Source organism: Salvelinus fontinalis, unplaced genomic scaffold (assembly GCF_029448725.1).
Source record: "Salvelinus fontinalis isolate EN_2023a unplaced genomic scaffold, ASM2944872v1 scaffold_0213, whole genome shotgun sequence".
Classification (NCBI taxonomy): domain Eukaryota; kingdom Metazoa; phylum Chordata; class Actinopteri; order Salmoniformes; family Salmonidae; genus Salvelinus; species Salvelinus fontinalis.
The window spans coordinates 82501-102500 of NW_026600422.1; the positions used below are offsets into that span (position 1 = coordinate 82501).

General features: G+C 47.9%; 1 protein-coding gene across 4 annotated transcripts in view; it reads left to right on the forward strand.

Annotated features, from left to right (window-relative positions):
• The window catches only part of fam184b (family with sequence similarity 184 member B), a 36074-nt gene extending 27303 nt beyond the window's left edge, over positions 1-8771 (forward strand). For all 4 annotated transcript variants that reach the window (XM_055912779.1, XM_055912782.1, XM_055912783.1 and 1 more), the window contains 4 exons: positions 496-613; positions 4511-4618; positions 7919-8286; positions 8480-8771. In XM_055912779.1, coding sequence (XP_055768754.1) covers positions 496-613; positions 4511-4618; positions 7919-8286; positions 8480-8573 — 688 coding nt within the window. In that variant the 3' untranslated portion in view covers positions 8574-8771. The remainder of the gene's footprint in view (positions 1-495; positions 614-4510; positions 4619-7918; positions 8287-8479) is intronic.
• The last annotated feature ends 11229 nt before the right edge of the window (positions 8772-20000 follow it).

Sequence of the window (20000 nt, forward strand, 5' to 3'; positions counted from 1 at the left end):
CCCAGGCTGCAGGAGGAGAGGGGTGTGGTTAACGTATGTGTGTTCCCAGGCTGCAGGAGGAGAGGGGTGTAATGTGTGTGTGTTCCCAGGCTGCAGGAGGAGAGGGGTGTAATGTGTGTGTGTTCCCAGGCTGCAGGAGGAGAAGGGTGTGTTCCCAGGCTGCAGGAGGAGAGGGGTGTGTGTTCCCAGGCTGCAGGAGGAGAGGGGTGTGTGTTCCCAGGCTGCAGGAGGAGAGGGGTGTGTGTTCCCAGGCTGCAGGAGGAGAGGGGTGTGTTTAACGTGTGTGTTCCCAGGCTGCAGGAGGAGAGGGGTGTAACGTGTGTGTGGTCCCAGGCTGCAGGAGGAGAGGGGTGTAATGTGTGTGTGTTCCCAGGCTGCAGGAGGAGAGGGGTGTAATGTGTGTGTGTTCCCAGGCTGCAGGAGGAGAGGGGTGTAATGTGTGTGTGTTCCCAGGCTGCAGGAGGAGAGGGGTGTAATGTGTGTGTGTGTTCCCAGGCTGCGGGAGCGTGAGGAGAGGTGCAGAAGGAGAGAGGTTCCTCTCTGTGATGATCTCCAGATGGGAAGACTACAGGAGAGACTCACTGAGAGAAACCAACTCATCAAACGCTTGGTGGTAAGAAAACAAACCTACCCCACACTCATACACACACCTACCCCACACTCAGACACACACCTACCCCACACTCAGACACACATCTACCCCACACTCAGACACACACCTACCCCACACACCTACACACACCTACCCCACACTCAGACACACATCTACCCCACACTCAGACACACACCTACCCCACACTCAGACACACACCTACCCCACACTCAGACACACACCTACCCCACACACCTACCCCACACTCAGACACACATCTACCCCACACTCAGACACACACCTACCCCACACTCAGACACACACCTACCCCACACTCATACACACATCTACCCCACACTCATACACACATCTACCCCACACTCATACACACACCTACCCCCCACACCTACCCCCCACACCTACCCCACACTCAGACACACACCTACCCCACACTCAGACACACACCTACCCCACACTCAGACACACACCTACCCCACACTCAGACACACACCTACCCCACACTCAGACACACACCTACCCCACACTCAGACACACACCTACCCCACACTCAGACACACACCTACCCCACACTCAGACACACACCTACCCCACACTCAGACACACACCTACCCCACACTCAGACACACACCTACCCCACACTCAGACACACACCTACCCCACACTCAGACACACACCTACCCCACACCTACCCCCCACACACCTACCCCACACTCAGACACACACCTACCCCACACCTACCCCACACTCATACACACACCTACCCCACACTCAGACACACATCTACCCCACACTCATACACACACCTACCCCACACTCAGACACACACCTACCCCACACTGACACACACCTACCCCACACTCATACACACACCTACTCCACACACCTACCCCACACACCTACCCCACACTCAGACACACACCTACCCCACACCTACCCCCCACACACCTACCCCACACTCAGACACACACCTACCCCACACTCAGACACACACCTACCCCACACTCAGACACACACCTACCCCACACTCAGACACACACCTACCCCACACTCAGACACACACCTACCCCACACTCAGACACACACCTACCCCACACTCAGACACACACCTACCCCACACTCAGACACACACCTACCCCACACTCAGACACACACCTACCCCACACTCAGACACACACCTACCCCACACACCTACACACACCTACCCCACACTCAGACACACACCTACCCCACACTCAGACACACACCTACCCCACACTCAGACACACACCTACCCCACACTCAGACACACACCTACCCCACACTCAGACACACATCTACCCCACACTCAGACACACACCTACCCCACACACCTACACACACCTACCCCACACTCAGACACACACCTACCCCACACTCAGACACACACCTACCCCACACTGACACACACCTACCCCCCACACCTACCCTACACTTACCCCACACACCTACCCTACACCTACCCCACTCCCTACCACACACCTAACCCACACACCTACCCTACACATCTACCCTACACACCTACCCAACACCTACCCTACACTTACCTCACGCACCTACCCCACACCTACCCCATGCCCTACCCCATACCTACCCCACACCTACCCCACGCCCTACCCAACACCTACCCTACACCTACCCCACTCCCTACCACACACCTAACCCACACACCTACCCTACACACCTACCCAACACCTACCCTACACTTACCTCACGCACCTACCCCACACCTACCTCACGCACCTACCCCACGCCCTACCCCACACCTACCCCACACCTACCCCACGCCCTACCCCACACACCTACCCCACGCCCTACCCCACACACCTACCCCACGCCCTACCCCACACACCTACCCCACACACCTACCCCACACACCTACCCCATACCTACCCCACACCTACCCCACACCTACCCAACACCTACCCTACACTTACCTCACGCACCTACCCCACACCTACCTCACGCACCTACCCCACGCCCTACCCCACACCTATCCCACGCCCTACCCCACACACCTACCCCACGCCCTACCCCACATACCTACCCCACACACCTACCCCACACACCTACCCCACGCCCTACCCCACACTTACCCCCCACACCTACCCTACACCTACCCCACACTTACCCCCCACACCTACCCTACACTTACCCCACACTTACCCCACACTTACCCCCCACACCTACCCTACACTTACCCCACACCTACCCCACACTTACCCCCTACACTTACCCCACACTTACCCCACACACCTACCCAACACCTACCCTACACTTACCCCACACCTACCCTACACTTACCCCACACCTACCCTACACTCACCCCACACACCTACCCAACACTTACCCCACACACCTACCCAACACCTACCCTACACTTACCCCACACCTACCCTACACTCACCCCACACACCTACCCTACACTTACCCCACACTCCTATCCCACACTTACCCCATACACCTACCACACACATATCCCACACTTACCCAACACACCTACCCCATACTTACCCCACACACTTACCCCACACACCTATCCCACACTTACCCAACACACCTACCCCATATCTACCCCACACCTACCCTACACTTACCCCACACACCATACACCTACCCTGCACCTACCACATACCTACCCCACCCACCTACCCTACACTTACCCCACACACCTATCCCACACCTACCCCACACTTACCCAACACACCTACCCCACACCTACCCCATACCTACCCCACACTTACCCCCCCATACCTACCCTACACTTACCCCAAACATCTACCCCACACTTACCCAACACACCGACCCCACACCTACCCTACACTTACCCCATACACCTACCCCCACCTACCACAGTCCTACCACACTCCTACCCCACACCTACCACATTCATACCCCATTCCTACCCCACATCTACCCCACACACTCCTACCCCACACCTACCACACACCTACTCCACACACTCCTACCCCACTCCCACCCCACTCCTACCACACACCTACCCCATTCCTACCCCACACCTACCACACTCCTACCCCACTCCTATCCCACACCTACCACACATCTACCCCACACACTCCTACCCCACACCTACCCCACACCTACCACACATCTACCCCACACACACCTACCCCACACCTACCCCACACACTCCTACCCCCACACCTACCACACTCCTACCCCACACCTACCACACACCGTCCTACCCCACACCTACCACACACCTACCCCACACACTCCTACCCCACACCTACCCCACACACTCCTACCACACTCCTACCCCACACTCCTACCCCACTCCTACCCCACTCCTACTCCACACACACCTACCCCATTCCTACCCCACACCTACCACACTCCTACCCCACACCTACCACACATCTACCCCACACACTCCTACCACAAACCTACCCCACACACTCCTACCACAAACCTACCCCACACACTCCTACCCCACTCCTACCACACACCTACCCCACACACTCCTACCCCACTCCTACCCCACTCCTACCACACACTCCTACCCCACATCTACCCCACACACTCCTACCCCACACCTACCACAAACCTACCCCACACACTCCTACCCCACACCTACCCCACACACACCTACCCCACACCTACCCCACACCTACCCCACTCCTACCCCACTCCTACTCCACACACACCTACCCCATTCCTACCCCACACCTACCACACTCCTACCCCACACCTACCACACTCCTACTCCACACACTCCTACCCCACACCTACCACAAACCTACCCCACTCCTACCCCACACCTACCCCACACCAACCCCACACCTACCCCACTCCTACCCCACTCCTACCACACACCTACCCCACACCTGCCCCACACCTGATGTCTCATTGTTTCTCCAGGAGGAACGACATCAGCTGCAGCTTCATCCTCCGGTTGCCGGGGACAACGGAACCCTCAGGCTCCATGACAACAGGCCACACCCCGGGATCGTTACACCAACAATGAGGGTGACACACACACTCCTCTGTTGTCTTTATGTTTCACTGTGTTGTATCAGTGGGATTAACTAGTGTTATATTGGTGGGATTAACTAGTGTTATATTGGTGGGATTAACTAGTGTTGTATTGGTGGGATTAACTAGTGTTGTATTGGTGGGATAAACTAGTGATGTATTGGTGGGATTAACTAGTGTTATATTGGTGGGATTAACTAGTGTTTCACTGTGTTGTATTGGTGGGATTAACTAGTGTTGTATTGGTGGGATTAACTAGTGTTGTATTGGTGGGATTAACTAGTGTTGTATTGGTGGGATAAACTAGTGATGTATTGGTGGGATTAACTAGTGTCTCACTGTGTTGTATTGGTGGGATTAACTAGTGTTTCACTGTGTTGTAATGGTGGGATTAACTAGTTTTTCACTGTGTTGTATTGGTGGGATTAACTAGTGTTTCACTGTGTTGTATTGGTGGGATTAACTAGTGTTGTATTGGTGGGATTAACTAGTGTTTCACTGTGTTGTATTGGTGGGATTAACTAGTGTTGTATTGGTGGGATTAACTACTGTTTTACTGTGTTGTATTGGTGGGATTAACTAGTGTTTCACTGTGTTGTATTGGTGGGATTAACTAGTGTTGTATTGGTGGGATTAACTAGTGTTGTATTGGTGGGATTAACTAGTGTTGTATTGGTGGGATTAACTAGTGTTGTATTGGTGGGATTACCTAGTGTTGTATTGGTGGGATTAACTAGTGTTGTATTGGTGGGATTAACTAGTGTTGTATTGGTGGGATTAACTAGTGTTTCACTGTGTTGTATTGGTGGGATTAACTAGTGTTTCACTGTGTTGTATTGGTGGGATTAACTAGTGTTTCACTGTGTTGTATTGGTGGGATTAACTAGTGTTTCACTGTGTTGTATTGGTGGGATTAACTAGTGTTTCACTGTGTTGTATTGGTGGGATTAACTAGTGTTTCACTGTGTTGTATTGGTGGGATTAACTAGTGTTGTATTGGTGGGATTAACTAGTGTTTTACTGTGTTGTATTGGTGGGATTAACTAGTGTTGTATTGGTGGGATTAACTAGTGTTTCACTGTGTTATATTGGTGGGATTAACTAGTGTTTCACTGTGTTGTATCGGTGGGATTAACTAGTGTCTCACTGTGTTGTATTGGTGGGATTAACTAGTGTTGTATTGGTGGGATTAAATAGTGTCTCACTGTGTTGTATTGGTGGGATTAACTAGTGTTGTATTGGTGGGATTAACTAGTGTTGTATTGGTGGGATTAACTAGTGTTGTATTGGTGGGATTAACTAGTGTTTTACTGTGTTGTATTGGTGGGATTAACTAGTGTTGTATTGGTGGGATTAACTAGTGTCTCACTGCGTTGTATCGGTGGGATTAACTAGTGTTTCACTGTGTTATATCGGTGGGATTAACTAGTGTCTCACTGTGTTGTATTGGTGGGATTAACTAGTGTTTCACTGTGTTGTATTGGTGGGATTAACTAGTGTTATATCGGTGGGATTAACTGGTGTTGTATTGGTGGGATTAACTAGTGTTTCACTGTGTTGTATTGGTGGGATTAACTAGTGTTTCACTGTGTTGTATTGGTGGGATTAACTAGTGTTGTATTGGTGGGATTAACTAGTGTTTCACTGTGTTGTATTGGTGGGATTAACTAGTGTTGTATTGGTGGGATTAACTAGTGTTTCACTGTGTTGTATTGGTGGGATTAACTAGTGTTTCACTGTGTTGTATTGGTGGGATTAACTAGTGTCTCACTGTGTTGTATTGGTGGGATTAACTAGTGTTGTATCAGTGGGATTAACTAGTGTTTTACTGTGTTGTATTGGTGGGATTAACTAGTGTTGTATTGGTGGGATTAACTAGTGTCTCACTGTGTTGTATCGGTGGGATTAACTACTGTTTTATTGGTGGGATTAACTAGTGTTGTATTGGTGGGATTAACTGGTGTTGTATTGGTGGGATTAACTAGTGTTTCACTGTGTTGTATTGGTGGGATTAACTAGTGTTTCACTGTGTTGTATTGGTGGGATTAACTAGTGTTTCACTGTGTTGTATTGGTGGGATTAACTAGTGTTTCACTGTGTTGTATCAGTGGGATTAACTAGTGTTGTATTGGTGGGATTAACTAGTGTTGTATTGGTGGGATTAACTAGTGTTGTATTGGTGGGATTAACTAGTGTTGTATTGGTGGGATTAACTAGTGTCTCACTGTGTTGTATCGGTGGGATTAACTAGTGTTTCACTGTGTTGTATTGGTGGGATTAACTAGTGTTATATTGGTGGGATTAACTAGTGTTGTATCGGTGGGATTAGCTAGTGTTTTACTGTGTTGTATTGGTGGGATTAACTAGTGTTGTATTGGTGGGATTAACTAGTGTTGTATTGGTGGGATTAACTAGTGTTGCATTGGTGGCATTAACTAGTGTCTCACTGTGTTGTATCGGTGGGATTAACTTGTGTTGTATTGGTGGGATTAACTAGTGTTGTATCAGTGGGATTAACTAGTGTTGTATCAGTGGGATTAACTAGTGTTGTATCGGTGGGATTAACTAGTGTTGTATCAGTGGGATTAACTAGTGTTGTATCAGTGGGATTAACTAGTGTTATATTTGTGGGATTAATTAGTGTTGTATTGGTGGGATTAACTAGTGTTGTATTGGTGGGATTAACTAGTGTCTCACTGTGTTGTATTGGTGGGATTAACTAGTGTTTCACTGTGTTGTATTGGTGGGATTAACTAGTGTTTCACTGTGTTGTATCGGTGGGATTAACTAGTGTTTCACTGTGTTGTATTGGTGGGATTATCTAGTGTTGTATCAGTGGGATTAACTAGTGTTGTATCAGTGGGATTAACTAGTGTTGTATCAGTGGGATTAACTAGTGTTGTATCAGTGGGATTAACTAGTGTTGTATCGGTGGGATTAACTAGTGTTGTATCAGTGGGATTAACTAGTGTTATATTTGTGGGATTAATTAGTGTTGTATTGGTGGGATTAACTAGTGTTGTATTGGTGGGATTAACTAGTGTCTCACTGTGTTGTATTGGTGGGATTAACTAGTGTTTCACTGTGTTGTATTGGTGGGATTAACTAGTGTTTCACTGTGTTGTATTGGTGGGATTAACTAGTGTTGTATTGGTGGGATTAACTAGTGTTTCACTGTGTTGTATTGGTGGGATTAACTAGTGTTTCACTGTGTTGTATTGGTGGGATTAACTAGTGTTTCACTGTGTTGTATTGGTGACATTGTGTGAATGTTGTCATGACGTTGTGTTTCAGAGGAAGCGTGTGGAGGAGTCTCCGCCCCGCGTCTCCAGCATTCCAAACCTCAGCGCCTACGAGAGGAGCGTCCTCCTCCCCCACGACACCCCCTCCCCCTGCCTCCCCCAACACCCCTCCTCAACTCTGCCCTACGCCTCCTGCTCTCTCCCCCGTTCCTCCCCCTCTCTCCCCCGTACTCCCAGGTCTCCCAGTTTGGAACCCGGCGGTCGCGGCCCTCTCTCTCGTACCCCCACTCCCCTCCCCCCTGCTCCCACCACCCCTCTCCCCCTCTGTCCATCCCCCCTCCCCGAGCCTCGACACGGGATTCGACACGTCACCTCACCCTCGCAGGAGCTCCGCCCACACCTGAACAGCCAGCCAACCAGGTAACAGATACTGTATCTATGGAAACAACACAGCCAATAGCGCTGAATGTGTTCTTTCACAAATGTCCCGAAGCCCAATGACCTTCTCTGTCTAAGAATATCACCATATAGTTGTCTGTCTGTCTGTCTGTCTGTCTGTCTGTCTGTCTGTCGACCCCCCAGCAGTCTAAAATGTGCTTCCTGTGTTCTCCAGGAGCCCATATTTGGAGCAGAGGGGGAGTGACCAGGGGGCAGAGGGGCGGGACCCTCAGAGGCAGGAGTGGTACACCAAGTACTTCTCCTTCTGAACACACACACACACACACACACACACACACACACACACACACACACACACACACACACACACACACACACACACACACACACACACACACACACACACACACACACACACACCCGACAGACCAAAAATATGCTTGTTCAATGCAAATGTATTGTATTATAACCTATAATATGTAATAAAGTATTTTCTTTATATTGAATCTGCTGTCTATGGTTTGTTGTCCTATCAGCTTCAGATACTGTGGGGGGGGGGGCCTGTCCCAGAACCAGGATGAATGAGTTAACCAGGTAACTGTTGTCCTATCAGCTTCAGATACTGTAGGGGGGGGGGGGGGGGTGGGCTGTCCCAGAACCAGGATGAATGAGTTAACCAGGTAACTGTTGTCCTATCAGCTTCAGATACTGTAGGGGGGGGGGGGGGCTGTCCCAGAACCAGGATGAATGAGTTAACCAGGTAACTGTTGTCCTATCAGCTTCAGATACTGTAGGGGGGGGGGGGGGGGGGCCTGTCCCAGAACCAGGATGAATGAGTTAACCAGGTAACTGTTGTCCTATCAGCTTCAGATACTGTAGGGGGGGGCTGTCCCAGAACCAGGATGAATGAGTTAACCAGGTAACTGTTGTCCTATCAGCTTCAGATACTGTAGGGGGGGGGGGGGGGGGGGGGTCTATAGGTTCACCACTGAAGGTCTATAGGTTCACCACTGAAGGCCTATAGGTTCACCACTGAAGGTCTATAGGTTCACCACTGAAGGTTCACCACTGAAGGTCTATAGGTTCACCACTGAAGGTTCACCACTGAAGGTCTATAGGTTCACCACTGAAGGCCTATAGGTTCACCACTGAAGGACTATAGGTTCACCACTGAAGGTTCACCACTGAAGGTCTATAGGTTCACCACTGAAGGTCTATAGGTTCACCACTGAAGTTCTATAGGTTCACCACTGAAGGCCTATAGGTTCACCACTGAAGGCCTATAGGTTCACCACTGAAGGTTCACCACTGAAGGTCTATAGGTTCACCACTGAAGGTTCACCACTGAAGGTCTATAGGTTCACCACTGAAGGTCTATAGGTTCACCACTGAATGTCTATAGGTTCACCACTGAAGGTCTATAGGTTCACCACTGAAGGCCTATAGGTTCACCACTGAAGGTTCACCACTGAAGGTCTATAGGTTCACCACTGAAGGCCTATAGGTTCACCACTGAAGGCCTATAGGTTCACGACTGAAGGTCTATAGGTTCACCACTGAAGGTTCACCACTGAAGGTCTATAGGTTCACCACTGAAGGTTCACCACTGAAGGTCTATAGGTTCACCACTGAAGGCCTATAGGTTCACCACTGAAGGTCTATAGGTTCACCACTGAAGGCCTATAGGTTCACCACTGAAGGTTCACCACTGAAGGTCTATAGGTTCACCACTGAAGGTTCACCACTGAAGGCCTATAGGTTCACCACTGAAGGCCTATAGGTTCACCACTGAAGGTTGACCACTGAAGGTCTATAGGTTCACCACTGAAGGTTCACCACTGAAGGTCTATAGGTTCACCACTGAAGGCCTATAGGTTCACCACTGAAGGTCTATAGGTTCACCACTGAAGGTCTATAGGTTCACCACTGAAGGCCTATAGGTTCACCACTGAAGGTCTATAGGTTCACCACTGAAGGCCTATAGGTTCACCACTGAAGGCCTATAGGTTCACCACTGAAGGTCTATAGGTTCACCACTGAAGGTTCACCACTGAAGGTCTATAGGTTCACCACTGAAGGTCTATAGGTTCACCACTGAAGGCCTATAGGTTCACCACTGAAGGTCTATAGGTTCACCACTGAAGGCCTACAGGTTCACCACTGAAGGTCTATAGGTTCACCACTGAAGGCCTATAGGTTCACCACTGAAGGTCTATAGGTTCACCACTGAAGGCCTATAGGTTCACCACTGAAGGTCTATAGGTTCACCACTGAAGGTCTATAGGTTCACCACTGAAGGTCTATAGGTTCACCACTGAAGGCCTATAGGTTCACCACTGAAGGACTATAGGTTCACCACTGAAGGTTCACCACTGAAGGTCTATAGGTTCACCACTGAAGGTCTATAGGTTCACCACTGAAGGCCTATAGGTTCACCACTGAAGGTTCACCACTGAAGGTCTATAGGTTCACCACTGAAGGTTCACCACTGAAGGTCTATAGGTTCACCACTGAAGGTCTATAGGTTCACCACTGAAGGCCTATAGGTTCACCACTGAAGGTCTATAGGTTCACCACTGAAGGTCTATAGGTTCACCACTGAAGGTCTATAGGTTCACCACTGAAGGCCTATAGGTTCACCACTGAAGGACTATAGGTTCACCACTGAAGGACTATAGGTTCACCACTGAAGGTTCACCACTGAAGGTCTATAGGTTCACCACTGAAGGCCTATAGGTTCACCACTGAAGGTCTATAGGTTCACCACTGAAGGCCTACAGGTTCACCACTGAAGGTCTATAGGTTCACCACTGAAGGCCTATAGGTTCACCACTGAAGGTCTATAGGTTCACCACTGAAGGCCTATAGGTTCACCACTGAAGGTCTATAGGTTCACCACTGAAGGTCTATAGGTTCACCACTGAAGGTCTATAGGTTCACCACTGAAGGCCTATAGGTTCACCACTGAAGGACTATAGGTTCACCACTGAAGGTCTATAGGTTCACCACTGAAGGCCTATAGGTTCACCACTGAAGGTCTATAGGTTCACCACTGAAGGTTCACCACTGAAGGTCTATAGGTTCACCACTGAAGGTTCACCACTGAAGGTCTATAGGTTCACCACTGAAGGTTCACCACTGAAGGTCTATAGGTTCACCACTGAAGGTCTATAGGTTCACCACTGAAGGCCTATAGGTTCACCACTGAAGGTCTATAGGTTCACCACTGAAGGCCTACAGGTTCACCACTGAAGGTCTATAGGTTCACCACTGAAGGTCTATAGGTTCACCACTGAAGGCCTATAGGTTCACCACTGAAGGTTCACCACTGAAGGTCTATAGGTTCACCACTGAAGGTTCACCACTGAAGGTCTATAGGTTCACCACTGAAGGTCTATAGGTTCACCACTGAAGGTCTATAGGTTCACCACTGAAGGCCTATAGGTTCACCACTGAAGGCCTATAGGTTCACCACTGAAGGTTCACCACTGAAGGTCTATAGGTTCACCACTGAAGGTTCACCACTGAAGGTCTATAGGTTCACCACTGAAGGTCTATAGGTTCACCACTGAAGGCCTATAGGTTCACCACTGAAGGTCTATAGGTTCACCACTGAAGGCCTACAGGTTCACCACTGAAGGCCTATAGGTTCACCACTGAAGGCCTATAGGTTCACCACTGAAGGTCTATAGGTTCACCACTGAAGGCCTATAGGTTCACCACTGAAGGTCTATAGGTTCACCACTGAAGGTCTATAGGTTCACCACTGAAGGTCTATAGGTTCACCACTGAAGGCCTATAGGTTCACCACTGAAGGACTATAGGTTCACCACTGAAGGTTCACCACTGAAGGTCTATAGGTTCACCACTGAAGGTCTATAGGTTCACCACTGAAGGCCTATAGGTTCACCACTGAAGGCCTATAGGTTCACCACTGAAGGCCTATAGGTTCACCACTGAAGGTTCACCACTGAAGGTCTATAGGTTCACCACTGAAGGTTCACCACTGAAGGTCTATAGGTTCACCACTGAAGGTCTATAGGTTCACCACTGAAGGTTCACCACTGAAGGTCTATAGGTTCACCACTGAAGGTTCACCACTGAAGGTCTATAGGTTCACCACTGAAGGCCTATAGGTTCACCACTGAAGGTCTATAGGTTCACCACTGAAGGTTCACCACTGAAGGTCTATAGGTTCACCACTGAAAGTTCACCACTGAAGGTCTATAGGTTCACCACTGAAGGTCTATAGGTTCACCACTGAAGGTTCACCACTGAAGGTCTATAGGTTCACCACTGAAGGTCTATAGGTTCACCACTGAAGGCCTATAGGTTCACCACTGAAGGTCTATAGGTTCACCCCTGAAGGTTCACCACTGAAGGCCTATAGGTTCACCACTGAAGGTCTATAGGTTCACCACTGAAGGTCTATAGGTTCACCACTGAAGGCCTATAGGTTCACCACTGAAGGCCTATAGGTTCACCACTGAAGGTTCACCACTGAAGGCCTATAGGTTCACCACTGAAGGTCTATAGGTTCACCACTGAAGGTCTATAGGTTCACCACTGAAGGTCTATAGGTTCACCACTGAAGGTCTATAGGTTCACCACTGAAGGCCTATAGGTTCACCACTGAAGGTCTATAGGTTCACCACTGAAGGTTCACCACTGAAGGTCTATAGGTGCACCACTGAAGGTCTATAGGTTCACCACTGAAGGTTCACCACTGAAGGTTCACCACTGAAGGTTCACCACTGAAGGTTCACCCCTGAAGGTTCACCACTGAAGGTCTTTAGGTTCACCACTGAAGGCCTATAGGTTCACCACTGAAGGTTCACCACTGAAGGTTCACCACTGAAGGTCTATAGGTTCACCACTGAAGGTCTATAGGTTCACCACTGAAGGTCTATAGGTTCACCACTGAAGGTCTATAGGTTCACCACTGAAGGTCTATAGGTTCACCACTGAAGGCCTATAGGTTCACCACTGAAGGTTCACCACTGAAGGTCTATAGGTTCACCACTGAAGGTTCACCACTGAAGGTCTATAGGTTCACCACTGAAGGTCTATAGGTTCACCACTGAAGGTCTATAGGTTCACCACTGAAGGCCTATAGGTTCACCACTGAAGGCCTATAGGTTCACCACTGAAGGTTCACCACTGAAGGTCTATAGGTTCACCACTGAAGGTTCACCACTGAAGGTCTATAGGTTCACCACTGAAGGTCTATAGGTTCACCACTGAAGGCCTATAGGTTCACCACTGAAGGTCTATAGGTTCACCACTGAAGGCCTACAGGTTCACCACTGAAGGTCTATAGGTTCACCACTGAAGGTCTATAGGTTCACCACTGAAGGCCTATAGGTTCACCACTGAAGGTCTATAGGTTCACCACTGAAGGTCTATAGGTTCACCACTGAAGGTCTATAGGTTCACCACTGAAGGCCTATAGGTTCACCACTGAAGGACTATAGGTTCACCACTGAAGGTCTATAGGTTCACCCGTGAAGGTCTATAGGTTCACCACTGAAGGTCTATAGGTTCACCACTGAAGGCCTATAGGTTCACCACTGAAGGCCTATAGGTTCACCACTGAAGGTTCACCACTGAAGGTCTATAGGTTCACCACTGAAGGTTCACCACTGAAGGTCTATAGGTTCACCACTGAATGTCTATAGGTTCACCACTGAAGGCCTATAGGTTCACCACTGAAGGTTCACCACTGAAGGTCTATAGGTTCACCACTGAAGGCCTATAGGTTCACCACTGAAGGCCTATAGGTTCACCACTGAAGGTCTATAGGTTCACCACTGAAGGTTCACCACTGAAGGTCTATAGGTTCACCACTGAAGGTTCACCACTGAAGGTCTATAGGTTCACCACTGAAGGCCTATAGGTTCACCACTGAAGGTCTATAGGTTCACCACTGAAGGTCTATAGGTTCACCACTGAAGGTCTATAGGTTCACCACTGAAGGCCTATAGGTTCACCACTGAAGGACTATAGGTTCACCACTGAAGGTTCACCACTGAAGGTCTATAGGTTCACCACTGAAGGTCTATAGGTTCACCACTGAAGGTCTATAGGTTCACCACTGAAGGCCTATAGGTTCACCACTGAAGGCCTATAGGTTCACCACTGAAGGTTCACCACTGAAGGTCTATAGGTTCACCACTGAAGGTTCACCACTGAAGGTCTATAGGTTCACCACTGAAGGTCTATAGGTTCACCACTGAAGGTCTATAGGTTCACCACTGAAGGCCTATAGGTTCACCACTGAAGGTTCACCACTGAAGGTCTATAGGTTCACCACTGAAGGCCTATAGGTTCACCACTGAAGGCCTATAGGTTCACCACTGAAGGTCTATAGGTTCACCACTGAAGGTTCACCACTGAAGGTCTATAGGTTCACCACTGAAGGCCTATAGGTTCACCACTGAAGGTCTATAGGTTCACCACTGAAGGTCTATAGGTTCACCACTGAAGGTTCACCACTGAAGGTCTATAGGTTCACCACTGAAGACCTATAGGTTCACCACTGAAGGTCTATAGGTTCACCACTGAAGGCCTATAGGTTCACCACTGAAGGCCTATAGGTTCACCACTGAAGGCCTATAGGTTCACCACTGAAGGTTCACCACTGAAGGTCTATAGGTTCACCACTGAAGGCCTATAGGTTCACCACTGAAGACCTATAGGTTCACCACTGAAGGACTATAGGTTCACCACTGAAGGTCTATAGGTTCACCACTGAAGGTCTATAGGTTCACCACTGAAGGTCTATAGGTTCACCACTGAAGGTCTATAGGTTCACCACTGAAGGCCTATAGGTTCACCACTGAAGGCCTATAGGTTCACCACTGAAGGCCTATAGGTTCACCACTGAAGGTCTATAGGTTCACCACTGAAGGTCTATAGGTTCACCACTGAAGGCCTATAGGTTCACCACTGAAGGCCTATAGGTTCACCACTGAAGGCCTATAGGTTCACCACTGAAGGTCTATAGGTTCACCACTGAAGGTCTATAGGTTCACCACTGAAGGCCTATAGGTTCACCACTGAAGGTTCACCACTGAAGGCCTATAGGTTCACCACTGAAGGCCTATAGGTTCACCACTGAAGGTTTATAGGTTCACCACTGAAGGTTCACCACTGAAGGTCTATAGGTTCACCACTGAAGGCCTATAGGTTCACCACTGAAGGTTCACCACTGAAGGCCTATAGGTTCACCACTGTACTAACCTGTCACACACTGAAGGCCTATAGGTCCTTCACAGGGTCCAGAGTAACACCCAGGTCCTTCACAGGGTCCAGAGTAACACCCAGGTCCTTCACAGGGTCCAGAGTAACACCCAGGTCCTTCACAGGGTCCAGAGTAACGCCCAGGATCCTTCACAGGGTCCAGAGTAACACCCAGGTTCTTCACAGTGTCCAGAGTAACGCCCAGATCGTTCACAGTTTGGTTTGAGAATGTACAACCATTGAGATTGTCAGATCAAACGGCAGATCTTTCTTGGGACTTAGAACTAGATTCGAACATTTACCTCCATCCACTTCCTTATGTCTGAAACACAGGCTTCCAGGAAGGTAATTTTGGGGTTTCACCATGTTTCATTGAAAATGTACAGCTGTGTATTACATTTTAAATTTGAAGTCATTTAGCAGACGCTCTTATCCAGAGCGACTTACAAATTAGAAAGTTCATACATATTCATCCTGGTCCCCCCGTGGGGAATGAACCCACAACCCTGGCGTTGCAAGCGCCATGCTCTACCAACTGAGCCACACGGGACCAGGTGTATCATCCGCATAGCGGTGAAAGTTAACATTATGTTTCCGAATGACATCACCAAGAGGTCAAATATATAGTGAAAACAATAGTGGTTCCTAAAGCGGAACCTTGAGGAACACCGAAATGTACAGTTTATTTGTCAGAGGACAAACCATTCACAGAGACAAACTGATATCTTTCCGACAGGTAAGATCTAAACCAGGCCAGAACTTGTCCGTGTAGACCAATTTGGGTTTCCAGTCTCTCCAAAAGAATGTGGTGATCGATGGTGTCAAAGGCAGCACTAAGGTCTAGTAGCACGAGGACAGATGCAGAGCCTCGGTCTGACGCCATTAAAAGGTCATTTACCACCTTCACAAGTGCAGTCTCAGTGCTATGATGGGGTCTAAAACCAGACTGAAGCATTTCGTATACATTGTTTGTCTTCAGAAAGGCAGTGAGTTGCTGCGCAACAGCTTTTTCTAAACATTTGTAGAGGAATGGAAGATTGGATACAGGAAGATCATTTTTAATTGATCCGGGTCAAGGTTTGGAGAGGCTTTATTACTGCCACTTTTAGTGAGTTTGGTTCACATCAGGAGGACAGGAAACCTTTTATTATGTTCAACATAGGAGAGGGCCAAGCACAGGAAGCAGCTCTTTCAGTAGTTTAGTTGGAATACGGTCCAGTAGGCAGCTGGAAGGGTTAGAGGCCATGACTCAAAAAAACCTGTGTCTCCATTGATCCTAGGTCCTGGCAGTTGTGTGCAGACTCAGGACAACTGAGCTTTGGAGAAACACGCAAAGAGGAGTCCTTCATTTTATTTCTAATGATCACGATCTCTTCGTATTAAGAAGCCCTCTCGTCCATTTATATATGCAGATGATACAGTCTTATACTCAGCTGGCCCCTCCCCGGATGTTGGGTTAAACACTCTACAACAAAGCTTTCTCTGTGTCCAACAAGCTTTCTCTGTGTCCAACAATCTTTCTTAGTGTCCAACAATCTTTCTTAGTGTCCAACAAGCTTTCTCTGTGTCCAACAAGCTTTCTCTGTGTCCAACAAGCTTTCTTAGTGTCCAACAAGCTTTCTTAGTGTCCAACAAGCTTTCTCTGTGTCCAACATGCTTTCTTAGTGTCCAACAAGCTTTCTCTGTGTCCAACAAGCTTTCTCTGTGTCCAACAAGCTTTCTCTGTGTCCAACATGCTTTCTCTGTGTCCAACAAGCTTTCTTAGTGTCCAACAAGCTTTCTTAGTGTCCAACAAGCTTTCTCTGTGTCCAACATGCTTTCTTAGTGTCCAACAAGCTTTCTCTGTGTCCAACAAGCTTTCTCTGTGTCCAACAAGCTTTCTCTGTGTCCAACAAGCTTTCTCTGTGTCCAACAAGCTTTCTCTGTGTCCAACATGCTTTCTCTGTGTCCAACAAGATTTCTCTGTGTCCAACAAGATTTCTCTGTGTCCAACAAGCTTTCTCTGTGTCCAACAAGCTTTCTCTGTGTCCAACAAGCTTTCTCTGTGTCCAACAAGCTTTCTCTGTGTCCAACAAGATTTCTCTGTGTCCAACAAGCTTTCTCTGTGTCCAACATGCTTTCTCTGTGTCCAACATGCTTTCTCTGTGTCCAACATGCTTTCTCTGTGTCCAACAAGATTTCTCTGTGTCCAACAAGATTTCTCTGTGTCCAACATGCTTTCTCTGTGTCCAACATGCTTTCTCTGTGTCCAACATGCTTTCTCTGTGTCCAACATGCTTTCTCTGTGTCCAACATGCTTTCTTAGTGTCCAACAAGATTTCTCTACCCTTATTAACCTTGTTCTGAACACCTCCAAAACAAAGGTCATGTGGTTTGGTAAGAAGAATGCCTCTCTCCCCACAGGTGTGATTACTACCTCTGAGGGTTTAGAGCTTGAGGTAGTCACCTCATACAAGTACTTGGGAGACGGTACACTGGCTAGACGGTACACTGTCCTTCTCTCAGCACATATCAAAGCTGCAGGTTAAAGTTAAATCTAGACTTGGTTTACTCTATTGTAATCGCTCCTCTTTCACCCCAGCTGCCAAACTAACCCTGATTCAGATGACCATCCTACCCATGCTAGATTACAGAGATGTTCTTTACCATTCGGCCATCAGATTTACCACCAATGCTCCTTATAGAACACATCACTGCACTCTGTACTCCTCTGTAAACTGGTCATCTCTGTATACCCGTCGCAAGACCCACTGGTTGATGCTTATTTATAAAACCCTCTTAGGCCTCACCCTCCCCTATCTGAGATATCTACTGCAGCCCTCATCCTCCACATACAACACCCGTTCTGCCAGTCACATTCTGTTAAAGGTCCCCGAAGCACACACATCCCTGGGTCGCTCCTCTTTTCAGTTCACTGCAGCTAGCGACTGGAACGAGCTGCAACAAACACTCAAACTGGACAGTTTTATCTCAATCTCTTCATTCAAAGACTCCATCATGGACACTCTTACTGACAGTTGTGGCTGCTTTGTGTGATGTATTGTTGTCTCTACCTTCTTGCCCTTTGTGCTGTTGTCTGTGCCCAACAATGTTTGTACCGTGGTTTGCTACCATGCTGTGTTGTCATGTGTTGCTGCCTTGCTATGTTGTTGTCTTAGGTCTCTCTTTATGTAGTGTTGTGTTGTCTCTCTTGTTGTGATGTGTTTTGTCCTATATTTATATTTTATTTTTTTAATTTGAATCCCAGCCCCCGTAGGAGGCCTTTTGGTAGGCCGTCATTGTAAATAAGAATTAGTTTTTAACTGACTTGCCTTGTTAAATAAAATAATGAAGGCCACCTTCTTGGGGAATGCTGCTTTTTTAGTTAGTTTTGTGACCGTATAAAAACTGTATTCTGGATTGTTCTTATTCTCCTAAATCAGGTTGTAAAAGTAGGATGATGGAGCAGCAGTGAGGGCTCTTCGATACTGCACGGTAATGTCTTTCCAAGCTAGTCGGACGACTTCCAGTTTGGTGTGGCGCCATTTCCGTTTCCATTTTCAGGAAGCTTGCTTCAGAGCTCGGGTATTTTCTGTATACCAGGGATCTAGTTTCCATTTTCAGGAAGCTTGCTTCAGAGGATATTTCCTTTTTACCAGGGATCTAGTTTCCATTTTCAGGAAGCTTGCTTCAGAGGGTATTTTCTGTTTACCAGGGATCTAGTTTCCATTTTCAGGAAGCTTGCTTCAGAGGGTATTTCCTGTTTACCAGGGATCTAGTTTCCATTTTCAGGAAGCTTGCTTCAGAGGGTATTTCCTGTTTACCAGGGATCTAGTTTCCATTTTCAGGAAGCTTGCTTCAGAGGGTATTTCCTGTTTACCAGAGATCTAGTTTCCATTTTCAGGAAGCTTGCTTCAGAGGGTATTTCCTGTTTACCAGGGATCTAGTTTCCATTTTCAGGAAGCTTGCTTCAGAGGGTATTTTCTGTTTACCAGGGATCTAGTTTCCATTTTCAGGAAGCTTGCTTCAGAGGGTATTTTCTGTTTACCAGGGATCTAGTTTCCATTTTCAGGAAGCTTGCTTCAGAGGGTATTTCCTGTTTACCAGGGATCTAGTTTCCATTTTCAGGAAGCTTGCTTCAGAGGGTATTTCCTGTTTACCAGGGATCTAGTTTCCATTTTCAGGAAGCTTGCTTCAGAGGGTATTTCCTGTTTACCAGGGATCTAGTTTCCATTTTCAGGAAGCTTGCTTCAGAGGGTATTTCCTGTTTACCAGGGATCTAGTTTCCATTTTCAGGAAGCTTGCTTCAGAGGGTATTTCCTGTTTACCAGGGATCTAGTTTCCATTTTCAGGAAGCTTGCTTCAGAGGGTATTTCCTGTTTACCAGGGATCTAGTTTCCATTTTCAGGAAGCTTGCTTCAGAGGGTATTTCCTGTATACCAGGGATCTAGTTTCCATTTTCAGGAAGCTTGCTTCAGAGGGTATTTCCTGTTTACCAGGGATCTAGTTTCCAT